Below are 17,438 nucleotides of genomic sequence, written 5' to 3' on the forward strand. Positions count from 1 at the left end.
CGAGTGAATTACCGCCGTCCAGTGTCAGAAATTCCACTGCACGTCTCAAACTGTCCACTAGGGGAGCTGCCGAACAAGACAGACCGAAATAACTACAGAACCCCAGCAGTAAGTCAAAGCGTTATAAGATTCTGTGGCCTGCTGGGAAGGGTAGTACTTTACAAGCACTGTGGTCACCCCCCAATTCTTAATGTCAGTTTAGCATGGGATTGTAGATTATGTAAATATTATTTTAGGAGACTGTGAGGTATTATCTCTTTTTCCATAGTCACTGGTGTACTTATACATAGCAGCAGTGGTTGGATAGCATTATTCTAAGGAACTGGAGTGGCCTACTATACTAAGGATTGGGTGACAGAGTGAGAATAGAAAAGGGATGACATCTAATCAGGTTTAAGTAATCAGATTAGAAAAGAAATTAACTATAGTTAGACTAGATTACAATTGAAAAAAAAGTTGCAATCAGAGTAGTTACAATAGTTACATGATTCATTTTCTTATTGCGTCTTTAAAATATATGTTTATGCCATCATGTTTTTGTACAGGTTATTTGATTTGACCAATTTTAAATGCTGAATACGTTCAACTGTTACTCCTCTCAGGCTCACAGTTTTGTTAATGGGGACTTTGCTAATACTTGTTTATGTTTTAATGCTGATTTATGGAGTTTTTATTTCATTTCTATTTACAGTGAATTTGGAAAATGGAACATTTTGATTAGGTGCTCCTCTTGCATTACAAGAGCAAAGTCCTCCATGTGGCCTTTGATAAGAAAAGAAAAAGTGCACTAAAGAAACACCATCCCACATGTTGTACACACAGTACACATGTTTGTGCCAGTACTGCATTTGTAAGGGTCAATAGTAATCCAGAAGTATTCAGATTAGATTACGTTATTTTTTCCATTACTGATTACAAAAAATGTCATATCATTTGTCAGCAACTGGCTACATTTCAAAGCAAATCAAACCCAAACCTGTGTATATAAAAGCATGTCATATAATATCTGTTAAAGGGCAGAAAAAAAGTTCCCTTTAAGGTGGAATCATTGATGACATTTATTTGGATGGAATTTATGTCTTTGTATTTTCTCTCGGGTTGTATTGATTATCTTTTTCTTTCTAGCAAAGCCACTTTTGGCGGACCCCTCTTTATTCTGCGTGTCTGAGGAAAACCTTGTGCTTTTTGAAATGAGCCCCTGACACTACACTTCATTCAAAGCAGCTCGTGGCGCTACACTCTGAGGGTAAACTCTCTGTCCACCAGGTGGTAGCATGTCCACATACATATAAGTGAGATGTCACAGTCAGGATTCACTCTATACAGGACTGCTGCTGCTGTGAAGGGAATTTAGGAACAGTGTGGTAGTGAGGTGAAATAGTGGGATATAAATAAACTAATAGAACCTGTTTGATGGCGACGCCAACATTCGTGTTTTGGTGGGGGTTTCTGTTTTTTGGCCCTGAGGTGATCAGAATCAGAATCCGGTCTTTTGCCATGTAGGTTTTCACATACAATGAACCTGCTTTGGTGCACAGTAGGAGAAAAGTCAAGGAACATTTAACAAACCACAATAAAACATTGAAGAAAATACCATACAAATATGTAGGATACATGAGATTTTTTAATGATGATTGAGTGCTTTTCTCTCCACTTCCAACAAGTGTACAGAGCACGATGCATCAACTTTGGTTCTTCTTGAGGGAGGAGCTCAGGTGAGGCACAGGTGTATTGATCTTGTTGTCATTTGGTTTAGTAAGTATTGGCAGTCATGTAAAGGAACTGGGTACGTTTGCTCAAGTGCTGTACTTCAGTACAAGTTTGGAGTACTTTTATATACTTTTATATAGGTTTTCTCCACTACATTTCAGTGGCAAATATTGGACTTTTTATTACACATATTTGACAGCTGAACCTACTAGTTTGTAATTAATTAAGTAATTACAAATATAAAATATGAAATACATGTTTAAGTAAGGAGTCACCTCCTTTAATGGGACTAAATTGTCAAAATTGTGTAGATGGAGATCCCCTGTGTGTAGTGGAGAGGTTTCAGGTGATTGTTATATAGTATAGAATAGCATAGTATAGTATAGCATAGTATAGTATAGAATAGTGTAGAGTAGTATAGTAAAGTATATAATAGGGTAGAGTAGAATAGAATAGGATAGGATAGTATAGTATAGTATGGCAAAGTATAGAATAGTATATTATAGAATAATATAGTATAGAATAGTAAAGTATAGTATAGAATAGAATAGGATAGTATGGAAAAGTATAGAATAGTATAGTATAGTATAGAATAGTATAGTATTGAATAGTATAGTAAAGTATAGTATAGTATCTAATAGTAAAGTATAGTATTGAATAGTATAGTATAGTATACAGTAAACACACCTGTATGTAGAGGGTCCAGCTTTTGGTCAATCAGTATTGGGGCTGATAATATTTACTTTACTTTTAATAGGTAGAAATTTTAAAGTAGGACTTTCACTCTTTTTTACATTAATATATTTGCTAATATTCTTTAGGGAAAGGATTTGAAAACCTTTTCCATCACTGGTTAAACCGAATGGAAAGCGTATGACAGAGCTGTAAATCTGCCCAGAGCAGGAGGACAACAGAGACACATGACGAGTCTCAGACCGGAGCTTTATGGGAGACGAATAAAAGACACCACAGTGCTGCGTATACATTACAAGAAGATGAACAACTTCTACAAACAAATCTTCAAACGCTAATCAACCTTGCCTTCTTTTCCAGGTGTTTGGGAGAAAGCTAGCAAACTTAACTTTGTTTTATCGAGACATGTTATAGAAAATTTACAATTGAAAAGAAAATGGGACCATCTGTGTGACCTCCGTGACCAGAGGAACTGCAGATCTTTAGCTTCCAGATGAATGAGATAGAACATATGATTCAGGGCCAAACTTTTGTTTAATATACAAATAAGTCAAAAATGAGTAGAGCCTTTTGTTTTTATTCCCCATGGAGAGCTGAGTGATCGACTTTATTCTAACCTCTGCCATGTTGATCAGATGATTCCACAACTGACTCTGGTACAGTGAACATCACAGAAGAGTAGCCATTGCATTGTGGGAAATGTAGATTGTGTTTTATATTTTGACGCATACTACGGAATATATTTCTCAGCTTCTGCTGCTTTAATTTTGATCTGGCTTTTTAAAATCTGCCTTTTACAACTCCTTTGACTTCATTGGAGTGAAATAAATCTCTGGAGGGCTATCTGGCTTTCTTCAGACACGAAAACATCCCAAATACACATTTAGGAGTTTAGTTTACTATTCGTTTTATTTGAGTCTGTAGAGTTCTTAAATTCACCTAAAGTTATCATTAGATAGTGCCTCATTTGTACATTCAACATAAAATTTCAGAAAACATGCAATACTAAAAATAATTGCCTCAAAGGGAGTAATCAACTGGAGACGTTTCATGGTGAAATCTACCAGTCATTTCTTTTTTTACCATATCCACCTGTAATGGTTCCCCTTTAGAGGAAATCAATTAACATGTCAATAATTACTACATTTCTATTATTCAATATGCAAGCAGACTTTGTATCAACGGGCTCTTGCATTTGAAAGAGCGTTTAATCCATTAGGATTCTTTTTCCTCAAAAAAGACGATCTTCGCTTTTCAATAAAGAACACAGCCAGCTGCACAGATAAGCATCTTTTTTTATTGAAGCATCAAGCTCGTAGCACAGATATATTTAGCACATCTTGACCATTCAAAGAACAGCAAAAGAAAGAATTAGAACAGCAAAGTTTCTCCTTCAGTACATCCTGCAACTGCACCCCCTTCTGACCGGAGGGGGGGCTTTCACTCTCCCTTCCTCTGGAGAGAAGATTCACAGAGCAAGGGGGAGTGAAAATGAACACAAACACAAAAAAAAAAAAAATAAAAAAAAATAATGAGTGAGTCAGCTTTGAAAAGGTCATCCCGTGACTTCAGAACAAACTGGTGTAACGAAAAAAAAAAAACATTTAGACAAAAAAAAAAAAAAGGGAAAAAAAAAAGGGAAAAAAAACGAACAAGGAGATTGGTCCGCAGCAAAAAATACAAAATATATTTTTTTTGTATAAAATTCTATTACCATTCAACTGCAAAAAAATGCATTTTGAGTTCACTGTATAAAAATAAAATAAAACAGCATACTGATCCACACCAACGAGGCTAAAATGTACTTCTTCCAATAACAGTTAGCTTTAAACTGCTTCGCGTAATCTTGAGCAGTTTTAACATGTGCAGAATGAAACCAACTCTCAAAAGAAAAACTCTTCCAACTTCATCTACTGGTCCAACTGGCTCACAGAGCGCCTCGGTGACGGAGGCACTGCCACGGAAGTTGATGCAACCGCACGCACGCGCCTTCAAGAACAATGACTGCGTTGAGTCCTGAGAGCAGGTTAAAGGCCCCCCCGCCGCGTCGTCGTGGTCCGGCTCAAGGTTCAAAACCGCATTCTCTGGCAGGAGAAGCGTCGTGAACGGCACGGACCCCAACGCCAGACGAAGAGGCTTCAAAAGATAACGAGCAAGAAACCTGAACCTGCCTTCAGCACTCGTCCGCAACTAAACTTAGGGGAAGAAAAAAATAAAAGTTCATGCGTTTTCCAAAACGCATCAGGATACGCTTTCAGCAGGTAAAAAACAAAAAACGAGGAGTGAGGTGAAGCACACAGACCTACTGACGAAGAGGAGGAAGAGACGGTGCTACGCTACACTGTCAAGCAACACGGCAATAGTAGTCACATGCACCATAGTGTCACAGGATTTTCCCCCCTCAATGGACAAAAAGGGCGTCGATCCAAACAAAAACAAAACTGCTAGGGGTGTCACATTTTGACCAACTCACTGCAAAAAAAAAACAAAACAAGAAAAAAATGTCTGGGCATGATAAATGTAATTAAATGGCAGCTTATGCAGCAGTTACATGTGGAATGATCCGGGGTCACCCTGGCATGCTCAGACCGGCGGGCGTCTATTGTGCGCGTACAGATTTCTGTATGGGGCGAGGGGGGGGGGGGGGGGGGGGGTGGCGGAAAGAGACAGAGAGGATGGATATCATATGTGAACCGCTTTGCTGGGCTAACTAAGCAAAAAGTGTCCGATTCATTATTTTTTTCCCCCCCATTCAGAGCGGCCGCGGCCTCGTCACGGTTCTGGGGGGGGGGGCAGACATGCTGCGAGCCACACAATGGTTGGTCGGCAGAGGGCATTGTGCGCGCTGTGTGAGGGAGGTGGAGAAGGAGGGGGGGGTGGGTGTGCTCTACTGGAGTGGTACATTCAGCTCAAACCCGGTCCAGGCTTTTCTCTGGGTATGTATACATTCGAAAGACGGGGGTGCTACATTCAGTTTGAACATTTCATGTGAATGTGGAATCTAGAGTGCTGAATATGACTGTAGGGAAGATGGGTGGGTGGGGCTAAGACCCACAGGCTTCCTATAGATACAGCATGCTGTAAAAAAGATAAAAGAGAAAGAAGCCTGGGTGAAACAAAGTATGCATGTCTTCAATGATTCATACACATACATTTTCCAAGCTTTTAAAAGCCTGTCTATTTGGGGGGGGGGGGGCACACACGGACTACATGATTGATTGTCTTTTTCTAAGTAGGAGCACAAAATGAGTGAACGCTGGTGGGGGTCGACATTAAAAACAAAAGCCCAGCAAAGCGGAACGTCTTTTTTGTTTTGTTTCTTTCCCATTAGTGCACTTTGATATTCGACCAAATGAGAACCTTTTATCCAACAGTGCAACATTAAACAGCAAGTATGGCGATCGAAGGGACTCGAACGTGTCCCGACAAAGCGACGACGATTAGAACGGCCAAAAGCTTACCACCACTTACACATTCAATCAGATTTTAGACAAAAAGAAAGAAAACAAAACGTCGGCCTTCTGTTCTTTTTCGTACCGTGAGCAAACTGATTCATAAATAAATAGATGAGGGAATCGGGTTAGTTTGGTCGAATTTTGAAATTTGGGGGGTGGGTGGGGGGCGCGCCGATCTGAGCGTGCCAGGGGACCCGGCCTAGTGTGGGCGGAAGCCTTGTCTGTGGGGGATGAGGGGGGACACCTGCAGGAGCGTGTTCAATTCCTCCACATGCACCTCAAGAGCACGGCAAGAGTGGGCTAGAATATCGAAACGGGGAGAAGAGCTTTCATGCAAGAGATCTAAGTCACGGGAACAACAATGCAAACAACTCAAGCTGGAGGTTAAGCCGGGGCCCGCCGCCGCGTCAGCACTGGGAGGTCCTGAAGGGCGGCGGCGGCAGAGGGCGGGGAGGGGGACAAAGGAGGAGGAAGACGACAAGCTCTCTACTGGGGGGAGAAGCCGGCCCCAGGAGGGCAGTGGCCCCGAGCGGCCACTTTTCTTTTTACGCCTCTTCTTCATCCTCGACCCTCAACTCTGCTGGTTCTGCTGGCGGCTCTTGGCGTAGCTTGTGAAGACGAAATTGTACTCGTTAAATTGAGCCAGCTGGCGGTCGAGGCGCTTATAGCCGTCCACTTTCTGGGCGGGAGAAAAGACGCTGCGACATTTGGAGCTCTGCGTGGGCACAAAAACAAAACATACTTTTTACTCAGTGGCAACTTTAATTTAAATCCCTCAATGAAAGCAGGCGTGTATTTAAAAGACCAAACACCACCAACACTTACCTGATTGACAAAAAGCGTTGTCACGAACTTTCCCGGTTTGAACACATCCACCACCTTGCTGACCAGATCGTCGTACGCCGTCTGGGAGAGGTTGGTTTCGAAGCTGACGTAGGAGAACTCCGGCTCCGGGGTGATGTGGATGGTCCAGTAAGTTCCCTGGAGAGGACGGTGCAAGCAGAGAGAGCCACATTACAGAGACGTTTGAGCGGTTTGGCGCGGCGGAGGCGACGGGAACTCGAGAGACAACTCACGTCAGTCTTCATTCCATTCATTGAGTATCCACATGGGTTGAACATTGTGGCATCGATCACAGAACCTGGTATCAGGTCACGAATTCCACTCATCTGCAACAAGACAAGCACGTCTATAACTGTGTTTCCGTCACAGCTCCGGAGGGCTTGTGTGTGTGTGACGGGAAGGATCTACTTACACGAGTGACATCACTTGCAGAAACACCATCTTTCATATAGAACTGGTCCATAATGGCTGGATCGAGGTCGCTCATCAGAACTTCCAGCGTCTGATCCGCATGCTTGTTCTCCCAGTACTCTGGTAAGTCCAGGGTAAACAGGTACCTGCAGACAGCGAAAGGTTCTTCAGTTCCTTACGCATTATAATCAAAAACGTAAATGCCATTTTCACCAAGCCCTTCGAAAATTGTTTTCCCATGTGACCCGACGTAGGTCCCCGCATGATGACGTTCTACATGTTTCCTTATCCATAGTCAGGTGTGTATTACCTACAGTAACATGGCAGCCGCTAAATGGATACAATTCAACAGCTTAATGCCTCTCACACACACACACCAAAAAGCACAAGCGGCAAATTTGTTCGCCTCATTTTTGTCACCGGTGTAGCATTAAAGCATGGTGGAATTAGCGAGCTAGCTAGTTTGTAGAAGCAGACGGAACCGGTACGGTTCCCCCCCAGTGGAGTCTTGTGGCTTTGAAGACAGCTATTTAACGGCGTCAGTTCCCCCATCTGAAAGAGCTTTCTGACGAAAATATACTAACTATAGCGTATACTAAAGAGAATATTAATAAATGATACCGCTCTTCAAAGCCACAGAACTCGGGTCATCCTCAAAATATCCAAACTAACCCTTTCAGTTGTTTCCAAACACTCATTCATAACCTTATTGATTAGAACTCTGTGGTGAGCGACATCACTGCTTTTTGACAGAAAATGACGCAGATGTTGTCGACCTTTAAAATTTAGGAGAAAGAGTCAGCGAGCATATGACGGGACCGCAGAAGGAGGTTCTCAAAGAGCTTTCATTAAAGCAGAAATCCCCAGAAAACAGGCTTGACCTTTTTACCCTCATCTCATGATTGTACCAGTCATCACCATCATGCAGCAATGTCCTGCTGGGGCTGAATTTACACAAACACAGAAGTCTCCGCAATCAGCTGCATTTTCATTTTCTATAATTATATATTTATTTGGAGTTTTCTTCAGAGAGAAACAAGAAAATTCCTACAACATGTTTTAAGAATAAAAATCAGTAGCGGTCACAATTTAGTCAGAGTTCCTACTAACAAACCATCCAGTGATGTTAGCAACACTGGGTGGACAACACACAAAGCTTCAACCAGAGCGGGAAACTGCGTGGAGCTTACCAGCAGTCACAGTTCAAACGTCCCATACAGTAGGCTGCACCATCTGGAAGAAAGAAGAGGTTTGTTTTACAGAAGTTGGCCTTATGATGGCCGTGGTCGACACAATCTCAAATATGGGATTGCATGCAGCTTCTATTGGATTTCTGTGGCACAAGGCAGCTTCTTCAGCCTTCCTGTTTTCCACCACAACAGCTATGCGAGTAGGGTGGCATTGAGAAATCATTTCAAAGACGTTTTTTATTTTGATTGTGGTTACTGGTTCCTTAACAACTGAAGTGCAAGTCTGGGTAAGGTCGTACGACATGGATGCATTTCACAACAGGAGTGATATGCACCTGCCTCACTGTGGGCTGAGGGAAGGATTTACAGACTAACAGTTGTCTGTAACATTAAAGCAGTTTTCAGGGATACAGTATACGAAAAAAAGAATGAATAAATTATTATTGAATAACAAATTAATTTACAGATTCTTTATAAAGAATTATAAAGAAAGAATAGACTTTATAAAGTGAATTGTGAATATGAATTTTGTAGCCATTATGTAAAAAATAAATAAAAATAAAAATAAATGATTATGACCAGTATTGCTGTGATTGGCAGATCTGGTGATGGCAATGTGCTTTCCTATGCTGCGAGCGTGTGGATGAAGCATTGAGTTGTTACATTTGACTAATTTAGCGGCTGGCTAGTTAGCCATCTACCGAACCAATCACAGCACAGTAGGACGGGATTGGTGGAAACTCGAGGGAAAAAAAAACAAACAAACCGTTGTAGAAGTGCTGTACCATTTTGGTTAAAGCATTTTCAGAGCATTTTTCAGACTAAAAATTCTATAATGTTGCTTACTTGGGAAAATCTGGCTGAGAAAGTCCACTTCCTCCTGGAAGTTTCGATGAGGGAACTCTTGTTGGGTTGGCTTCATAAAGTTCTTGCGGGAGTAGAAGAAATTCTGCAAAGAAAAAATAAAAAAAGCATGTGAGAAATGAACAGCTGCAGGTATCAGTTAATAACACAATCTAATACTGGAGTGCCATGTCAACACAGTTAATGAGACTTGGCCTCAGGGCAACTCCTAAAACAGACTTTAAAAACACACACCAAGTAAATAAAAACAGTAAAACAAGAGCAGTCATCACATTTATACATTCAAACACCTTATAGCAACAGGATTTAGGATTTTTGCATTTCAGGCTCTGAATGAAGTGCCGTTTTTACATTTACTCAAAAAAAGGGCGGTGTACCTCGATGGCATCGAAACCGCAGTACTCCCTGGCGAGTTCCAGCAGAGGCACCAGTGCTTGCAGTAAGAGAGTGGTTCCGCATGTCTTCAAAATGAAACGTCTCTTGGAGACAAACATGCTACTCTCACTGTGGAAACAAAAGAAGCACAACAGAGGTGTGAAACAATCTGTAACCGCCGTCTAACGGGTTATACAAAGTTTTTTTTAGGGTCACTGAGCTTACAGATAAGGTCTCATCAGGACAAATGGATGTCAGCGAGAGGAGCTCAAACTTGGCACACAGGAGCAGGAATTACAGGGCAGGTGCACTTCGACAGCGCTGCTGTACAATATGCTTGTATAAGGTGGGTAACCTCACCCAAGTATTTGTCAAATCACACCCTGGTTACTATGACAACTTGTTTTACCCGACAGACATATTTGAGTGGCAATTGTTGCATCCACCTTGGATGCACTTCTAATAATGAAGGAGGTGCAGCATGTGAGCGCCTGTGACCGCCTCGTCAACCGATGACAAAGTCTGCGCTGTCGAAAGCAAGCGGCTTACAGGTGACCGCTGTCTAATCCCGCCTGCCGTGTGCTCGATTGGGAAAACACAGGCGACGTACTGCATGTAACAGACCCGGCACTCACCTGAGTATATAAGCTTCCTGCTTGTCAGACTTTGTCACACTTATGATCAAACAATGCACAGTCTCCAAAAGTTTGTCCCACTCAAACCTAAAGGAAAAGAAAAAGAGAGAGGGATGAGAAGTTAGCACTTTGACTTTCATTAACTAGATTTTGACTGATAAATACATGGAATACACACACACACACGCACGCACACACACGCACACACGCGAGAAAGTGTTCTGAGCCAGATGGCAACCTCCGACTCTAAAAAGGTGAAGCCAATGCAGAAGTGCCTTAAATCTGCATTCTTTCTAATAGCATCAGGGGGAGACTCCTCTGGTTGCAAAAATAAGTCAGATTGTATAGAAGTCTATTAGAAAATAACTACTTCTCACTTGATTCATTACCTCAGTAAACATGAGTTTATGGTCTCAATCTCTAGTTTCAAGTCTTCTTCAATACAGCATGATGTTTATTTAGTAAATGATGCTCCATTTAGAGTCAAACAGACCATAAAGCAGGGTGAGCTTTAGGGCTGGGCTACCTTATGATTGACAGGTTGCTACCAGAGCCATATATGGCATCTCCACCACATCTGCAGTCCAAATATGGTTGCAAAAAAACTGAAAAACAAGATGGCGACTGTCAAAATTCAGAACGTGAGGCTTAAACATCACAATCCACAAACCAATGGGTTTGGTAGGTCCACTTCTTTAACAGTCTATGATTGCAAGCCTAATTAAGGAAAATGTCACCTTATAACCTTTGTAATTATGCTATTGCACTGATGTTACATCAAGCTGGTGGGAAACTTAGCTACATCCATGAAAAACAGTGACAAAAAAAAAAGGTGAAATGTCAACTCTTAAAATGTGCAATTTCTGTGTCAACTGTGTCACTCCTCCACAGCCCACATATGGTCACGTCCGTTCTCTGGTTGCAAAAGAAGGAGACGGCCGAACTAGAGGCTTCAAAAACGCAGTCTGCAAACCAATGGGTGACATCACGATGACTGCGTCCACTTCTTATATACACAGTCTGATGTTTTGACCGTATCTCTGAACAAGAACAGCACACCCACTCCTCTAGCGTAAGGCCTGTAAAGAAAGGAAATGGAGGACACCGTGGCAAATCCTGCCACCACTCATTCTTATAAGCCTCCACTCCACCAGAAACACCAATTAAAGGAGAGAGACAATAATAATAATAAAAACACAAGATTATGGGGGCTTCAGGTAACCATGTGACATGGAGTGGAAGTACCGTATTTTCCGCACTATAAAGCGCACCGGATTATAAGGCGCACCTTCAATGAATGGCCTATTTTAGAACCGTTTTTATATATAGGGCGCACCGGATTATAAGGCGCATAGAATAGAATAGCGTCGTAAGCGTGTCTCTTGAAAGGTGCCATTTTGGGGTCTTTATACACACAAGTGGTGTTGGACTAGGAGTAAGCACAGTACCGGTGTTTACCGCGGTGCGGCTTTGTAGTTTACCAGTCGTACTGAAACATTTTGACAGAGCGCCGTGTACAACCAGTATGGATCAACCAATTAACCAATTGATCCATATATAAGGCGCTCCGGATTACAAGGCGCACTGTCGTTTTTTGAGAAAATTAAAGGCTTTTAAGTGCGCCTTATAGTGCGGAAAATACGGTAGTCACTGTGATGTCACTCTTTGGTTAGGGGACTGCTGTTTTGAAGCCTTGAGTTTGGCATTTTGAAGTAGCCATCTCAGTAGGAGGGAGCTAAGTACAACCGAATGAGACCGTTTTTCAGCGACCAAAATGTTACAATTACCTTTCACGAGCTGAAAACAGTGAAAAGGGTTGAAGTTGTCAGACGAAAACCGAGAAAACAACGTGGTAGCGACCTGTCAATCACGAGGTAGCCACGCCCTAATAGCATTTACTTGAAATGGGACCATTGTTTACTAAATAAACATTCTGCATTGAAGAAGACTTGAAACTAGCGACTTATTCACAAACAACTCCCCACTTCCAGCCTGGCTGGGGACCCTGGATATTGACTAGCTACTTGTCAGTAGTGGTGTAACAGACCACTGTTGATCCGTGATCCCTACGGATCCCCCCCCCTCACTGTTCGGCACACATGTGAACTGTGGATTAATTACACAGTTTACCTAAACCATCAGTGTGTAATAAAGATTTACGGACATCGTTATCTGCCAATATTCAGTAAAATATGCGATCAGGACATCAACATTTATGCTTTCTTTTCGCTGATCTCTGATAATGTTACATTGTAAACAACCAGCCTGTGTTGAAATGAGAGCTGGTAAAGTGGCTAATGGACAACTAACTATGGTCCGTTCAGTTACATTATGATGCGTTCAGGCTCTGTTCGGAGAAAATGAGTATTGGGCAAAGGCATATTATACCGTTATAGTGATGTGTTAACATGTGATCTTGTAAAATGTAGTGTTGGTGAGAAACTTGAATAAATCCAGTTGTTTGAAGGAGACATTTTCACAGCAACATAAATAGATAAATTATGATCGGTTTACATTATCTCTAAGCAGCTTATTATACAGCGTTAAAACTACTAATGACAAGATTTACTTTAATCAATGAAAATACAATCTTTTATTTCCGAATCATTTGAATTGTGTGCCTTTATGAAAAAAACTCTAAAGAAACATTTTAGATGTTTACACTGACTTCAGAGCGGTTGAAATAATTTATGGGACGTTGGCAAAATAGCCTGGAGCCTTTAGACCAGCTGATATAATCAAACAACAAAGGAATCTGACACTATGGATCATCAATGATCGGCAATTAGTATCCGCGGCAAAAAAAACATCAGGGATGTCTAAAAGTTATATTTGCTCCCTTTTTTCTTTGTGCTGATCTGATTTTTTATCCAATCCGTGAGTTTTATGATCCGTTGCACCACTACTACTACTGGCCTCTGACCTTTAGGGACACCTCCGACAAATGACTGGGGGGGACAAAACCCATGTGTCAGCGCTGCAAAATCTCTTCCACGTGAATAAAGCAACACAAAGTGTGCCTACGGCTCAACACTTCATTGTAGCCTGTATGTTGTGCTGCAATTAGGATGTGTCATTAGCATGGTGTCTTGTTATTATTTAATATTAAAACTACCACGTCCAATTGTGACAACAGCAAAGCATGCAGCCTCTCTTTTCTTTTTCAGCTTCAGCGACAATTAGCTTAAAGTACAATCAAACAACACCGTGCCAGACTGATCGGCATTATAGACCCCTCAAGCATTTGATCCTCACTGGTCAAAATGTAGTTACATGCTACACGTTTTGCCAGAGGAAAAAAGTACAGAGCTTAAACCCGAAGGTGAGTGAGTTCTTGCCCTTCATCTTCTGAAATACAACGTGCTGCCCCTTTATTCAAACGAGAATAAAGCCCCCCCCACATGTACCTTCTTTCCTACTCCTTGATGACATCAGAGCTGTTGCAACATGCTGGATCATACCAGAAGGACGACGTTACCGGAGACCTGGGTCAACTCCCGTTTCAGTGTGAAATGCACACCACGGGCTATTTCTGGACGCTCAGAAGGATCAGATTCTCGTCTCAGAGACAAGAGTATTAGAGTTTTTCATTCATACTCCAGAGAAAGGGGGGGGGGGGGGAAGAAACATGGCGCAACAAGATAACAGATTCATGGAAGAGAGAGCGCTAGTAGCATAACTCTAAGTCACCTCAGATTAAAAAAAACTCAAGATGAAGTGGCCTTCAGGAGCAGTTACCGACTGCTGCAGGGCCCCAGTGGAAGGACGGCGGAGGTAATGTGAGCGCGCTCCACATTTATGAATCGGATGCCCTTGTGGACTTATTTGGACATTGGCTGACATCCAGCGAGAGTCTGATCCACCCGACAGCATCCCTCTTGAGCCGTTAATCTGCCCTCTGGCTGTAAATTAATGCCGGGCCTCATTCACCCGAACGGCCACACACACTTTTCTTAAACCCTGACCTCTAGTGATCTGGCTAATGGCCACAAAAGTCACCCGTAGGCTGAGGCTATTTGCATAACAATACAGTAGCGCTGTGACAGGTGGTGTCAAGCCGTTGCAATAGGTTCTTTGCAGATGACGTCACACATACGAGTGCTTTCCAGATGGAGGGCAAGTTCAATACTGCAGCAGTAATGCCTCTGGTTTGCGCCAATTACGGCTGTTCCAACCGAGCAAAAAACAAGGGCTACTTTTGAGTCCCGAAAATAGTTTTACACAAAAAGGTGAGAAGTAAAAAAAAAAAAAAAAAAAAAAAGACCACAGAAACAGCGACAGACAGATCGTGAGCGGTTGGGGCCACGACCTTGGAACCAGAATAGCATTGAACGACTGCTGTCTTGTTTTTGCCGGGGTAGCTATCATCGCTAAAAACAAATCTCCCGGTAGATAGCCAGCTAGCTTTCCCCTGCTATCTTCGCTAAAAACAATGAAAAATAAAACCACAGACCATGGTGGTGATATCACTGGAAACATAGCCAGACACATCTGCGATATTATCACCCTGTGGTGTTTGATCTATCGCTACTGTTTCACAGTTTTAGCTAGCTATCACCTGGCAGCTAACGAGCTCATTGTTTTTAAGCGGGAGAAAGTTAGCTAGCTATCTACAGAGAGATTTGTTTTTAGCAATGCTAGCTAGTGAAAGCTAGTTTAGCAATGCCAGGTGAAAGCTAGTTAGCCATCCACCGGGAGACTTGTGTTTAGCGATGCTGGCTACCCGGGCAAAAAACAAAGACGTCATTCAATGCTACTTTGGTTCAGAGGTCCAGCCGCTCACAAAATAGCTGTACGCCTTTAGACTCTTGAACACCTTCGTCTGGAAAGTTGTGTAGTAGGTCTGGAGGACAAGGTCATTTTGCCTCTACACCGGGCAAATCTGTGAAGTTTTGAAAAAAAAAAAAAAAAAAAAAAAAAAAATTCCCTCTTCTTCATTTTGTAGGGATCACATTTAATATGCGTTTCTATTTTCTGGTGATACCTGCTGCACACAGGTTCAAACAACCCTTATATTTGGTCAATTTGCGCAGTATATAGGTTCTTCCCTTCCTGCCCTCCATCTGAATTTTGCACGTCATAAAAGTCACGTGATTGCAAAGAAGCTATAAGAGAATATTTTTTAACTTGACTGCTTTTTTAAAAACAGCCAATGGCACCAGCCAACAAGCTGTTCCCAGTAACACATATCCAGTTGCTCTACTCCCACACCGAAGGAACAACTACCCTCAGTGAGCATGTTGTCAAGCACCAAACAGTGACATGGCCCGCTTTAGTAATTGCAATCCACCCACTCATGACGGACTTTGTTCTTGCTTTGGCACAAACCGAGTAATAAATAAGTTGCAACAGCCTTTTTAATCATTCATTTGTCTGAATGTCCCATCGCCCAGGCCGGACCTGAACGCAGCCAAGTGCCTCTAAGCAAATCACAGAAGGGAGACCCTCTAACCAATCAGAGGGACTGGGAGGAGAGTGCCTACATGGCCGGGAACGTGACCAGAACAGGGGTCTCCATGCTATAGCGTCCAAAACCTACGGCTGCAGGTCTAAGGGCCGCCATGCCACTGGACTGTGTTAAGACAAACCTCATGATAAAAAGAGTAGCATTACAATCAGCCATGTGATCTCAACCCCCGCTCACTCTGTGTCTGTAATCATAGTGATCGTGTAAATTCAGCCAGATCAACTATTAGTTGCAAAACAAGTACCATCTAGTTGGCACAAAGTAACATTTTAGCGACCCGAGACTTGTACGAGTGACCCGTTGGAGTGGCCCGTTGGAGTGGCCAGTGTCGCCGCAAGCCGAGGCAACACGCGGTGACGGCCACATGCTTGACATCTTTAAGCGACTGCCCCCCCCTTCGTATTTGAATGACGCAGAACATATAAAACTCCCCATGCATTTACAACTAAACTAAAAACACAACGCAATATTATCGAAGACCCATAGGACGAGGTAAATAAAGTTGCGTCGTATACATTTTAGCACTTTAATGTAGCGTTGACGTAATGTAATCAAACGGTGTCCCAACACTAATGCTAGGGCAATAAAAACGCGTGCGCACCGATATGGGGGAATAAAATAAGAAAAAAATAGGATATAACCCGCCTAATGTTGGCACTAAAGTGAGTTGACAAACAACGTGAATAAATGGTAACGTTACAGCCTCATTCAAACTAGTCGTGCGAGTGAGAAAAGAGCAGATGACGGCTGGATGAGTGTATGTTTTCTCCCTGGAAATAGCCACAGTTAGCTAGCGTTCACCGTTAGCTATACACGGGCTGCCAACTAACGGGCTTTCGGTTAAACGGTTCACCAATCCTCCTTCGTTTACCGTAACAGGTGAGGGAGCATGGCAACATGTTATAACTGCCATATAACGTGTTCTCCTTCGGGGAAGAATGAATGACTCAGCTTGGAGGTGCCGCTGTTAAAGGGGGAGATGGCCATTTTTGAGTGACTGAGTTAGCTAGCTCCCTGGTAGTAGCTCTGGTGTCAAAATGTGGTTCCATAGCTAGCTAGCTAGCTAAGTGAATGAGTATGAGCTCATGACTACATAGAATAAATTATTTCTGGATAAAAAAACAAACAAAACCAAGTTATCGCGTTAAACTGGTTACATGTCACCAAAGAATTGCGGGAATGAAGCAAAGCATGTGGCCGGTGTTTCAGCCAACATGTCCATGAGCTGCTGAGGACTGACGCGACACTTTGAGAGACGGTCAGAGGACACAAACCTCGGGATGGTACGGAGGTCCCCGGTTCCTTTGGTCTCATCCTGCCGAGAGAACCACACCTCCAACAGCTTCTCGGTCCCCTCGAAGAAATGTGCACCATTATCTTCCATCATGAGACAACAGACACCCAACAACAAATATTAAACTTAGGTTGTAACGTGTACAACTTGATTAATCCTTCTTCGATCCGTTATAATTTATTGAGGTACAGTCCTTTAAGCAATCCAGGTGTTGATTTTCTTGAGTTACCGTCTTCCCTTTTGCAGAGAATACCGTTAGCGAGTGCTAGCTAATATCGCCGGCCATACTGTGTAGACCACTGAATAGAGATGGCGCTGTGAATTTATATGGTAGTGGCTCCTACGTCAGCCTCGCGTTGGGCCAATCAGGTCGCAGGGCTCTGGCTTGTTATATGCGATTGGTTTAGGGCCCTGTCATTCATTGTAAAAACAGGGGGTTTCCTCACGTGACGTTCTATTTATTTTCTTTACAGCCTGCACTGAGTGTGCAGTGGTTTTGTG

The 17,438-nt window shown here is 42.5% G+C and overlaps 1 protein-coding gene across 3 annotated transcripts; it reads right to left on the reverse strand.

The window, feature by feature from the left end:
• Positions 1-3,678: 3,678 nt before the first annotated feature.
• Positions 3,679-17,242, reverse strand: amd1 (adenosylmethionine decarboxylase 1). 3 transcript variants are annotated; one of them, XM_076084854.1, is made up of 10 exons: positions 16,918-17,242; positions 10,177-10,263; positions 9,544-9,670; positions 9,149-9,251; positions 8,303-8,345; positions 7,994-8,056; positions 7,114-7,258; positions 6,935-7,027; positions 6,684-6,839; positions 3,679-6,573 (listed from the first exon to the last, which is right to left on the reverse strand). In XM_076084854.1, the coding sequence occupies exons 1-10, from the start codon at positions 17,028-17,030 to the stop codon at positions 6,430-6,432; spliced, it is 1,074 nt and encodes a 357-aa protein (XP_075940969.1). In that variant the 5' UTR covers positions 17,031-17,242; the 3' UTR covers positions 3,679-6,429. The 3 variants fall into 3 exon arrangements, with proteins under 3 accessions (XP_075940969.1, XP_075940972.1, XP_075940970.1); XM_076084857.1 differs by lacking the exon at positions 16,918-17,242 and adding an exon at positions 13,584-16,800; XM_076084855.1 differs by lacking the exon at positions 7,994-8,056.
• Positions 17,243-17,438: the final 196 nt, after the last annotated feature.

The sequence above is a fragment of the Anarhichas minor genome, unplaced genomic scaffold (genome assembly GCF_050575085.1).
Source record: "Anarhichas minor isolate MPS153535 unplaced genomic scaffold, ASM5057508v1 ptg000136l, whole genome shotgun sequence".
Lineage (NCBI taxonomy): Eukaryota > Metazoa > Chordata > Actinopteri > Perciformes > Anarhichadidae > Anarhichas > Anarhichas minor.

Bases quoted from the DNA above. Each gene is read 5' to 3' on its own strand.
- amd1 (XM_076084854.1), bottom strand. From the start codon at position 17,030: ATGATGGAAGATAATGGTGCACATTTCTTCGAGGGGACCGAGAAGCTG. The intron at 8,057-8,302 runs GTAAGCTCCACG...GTGTAAATTCAG, and splicing joins CGTTTGAACTGTGACTGCTG to CCCCAGCAGGACATTGCTGC. The intron at 7,028-7,113 runs GTAAGTAGATCC...GTCTTGTTGCAG, and splicing joins CTGCAAGTGATGTCACTCGT to ATGAGTGGAATTCGTGACCT.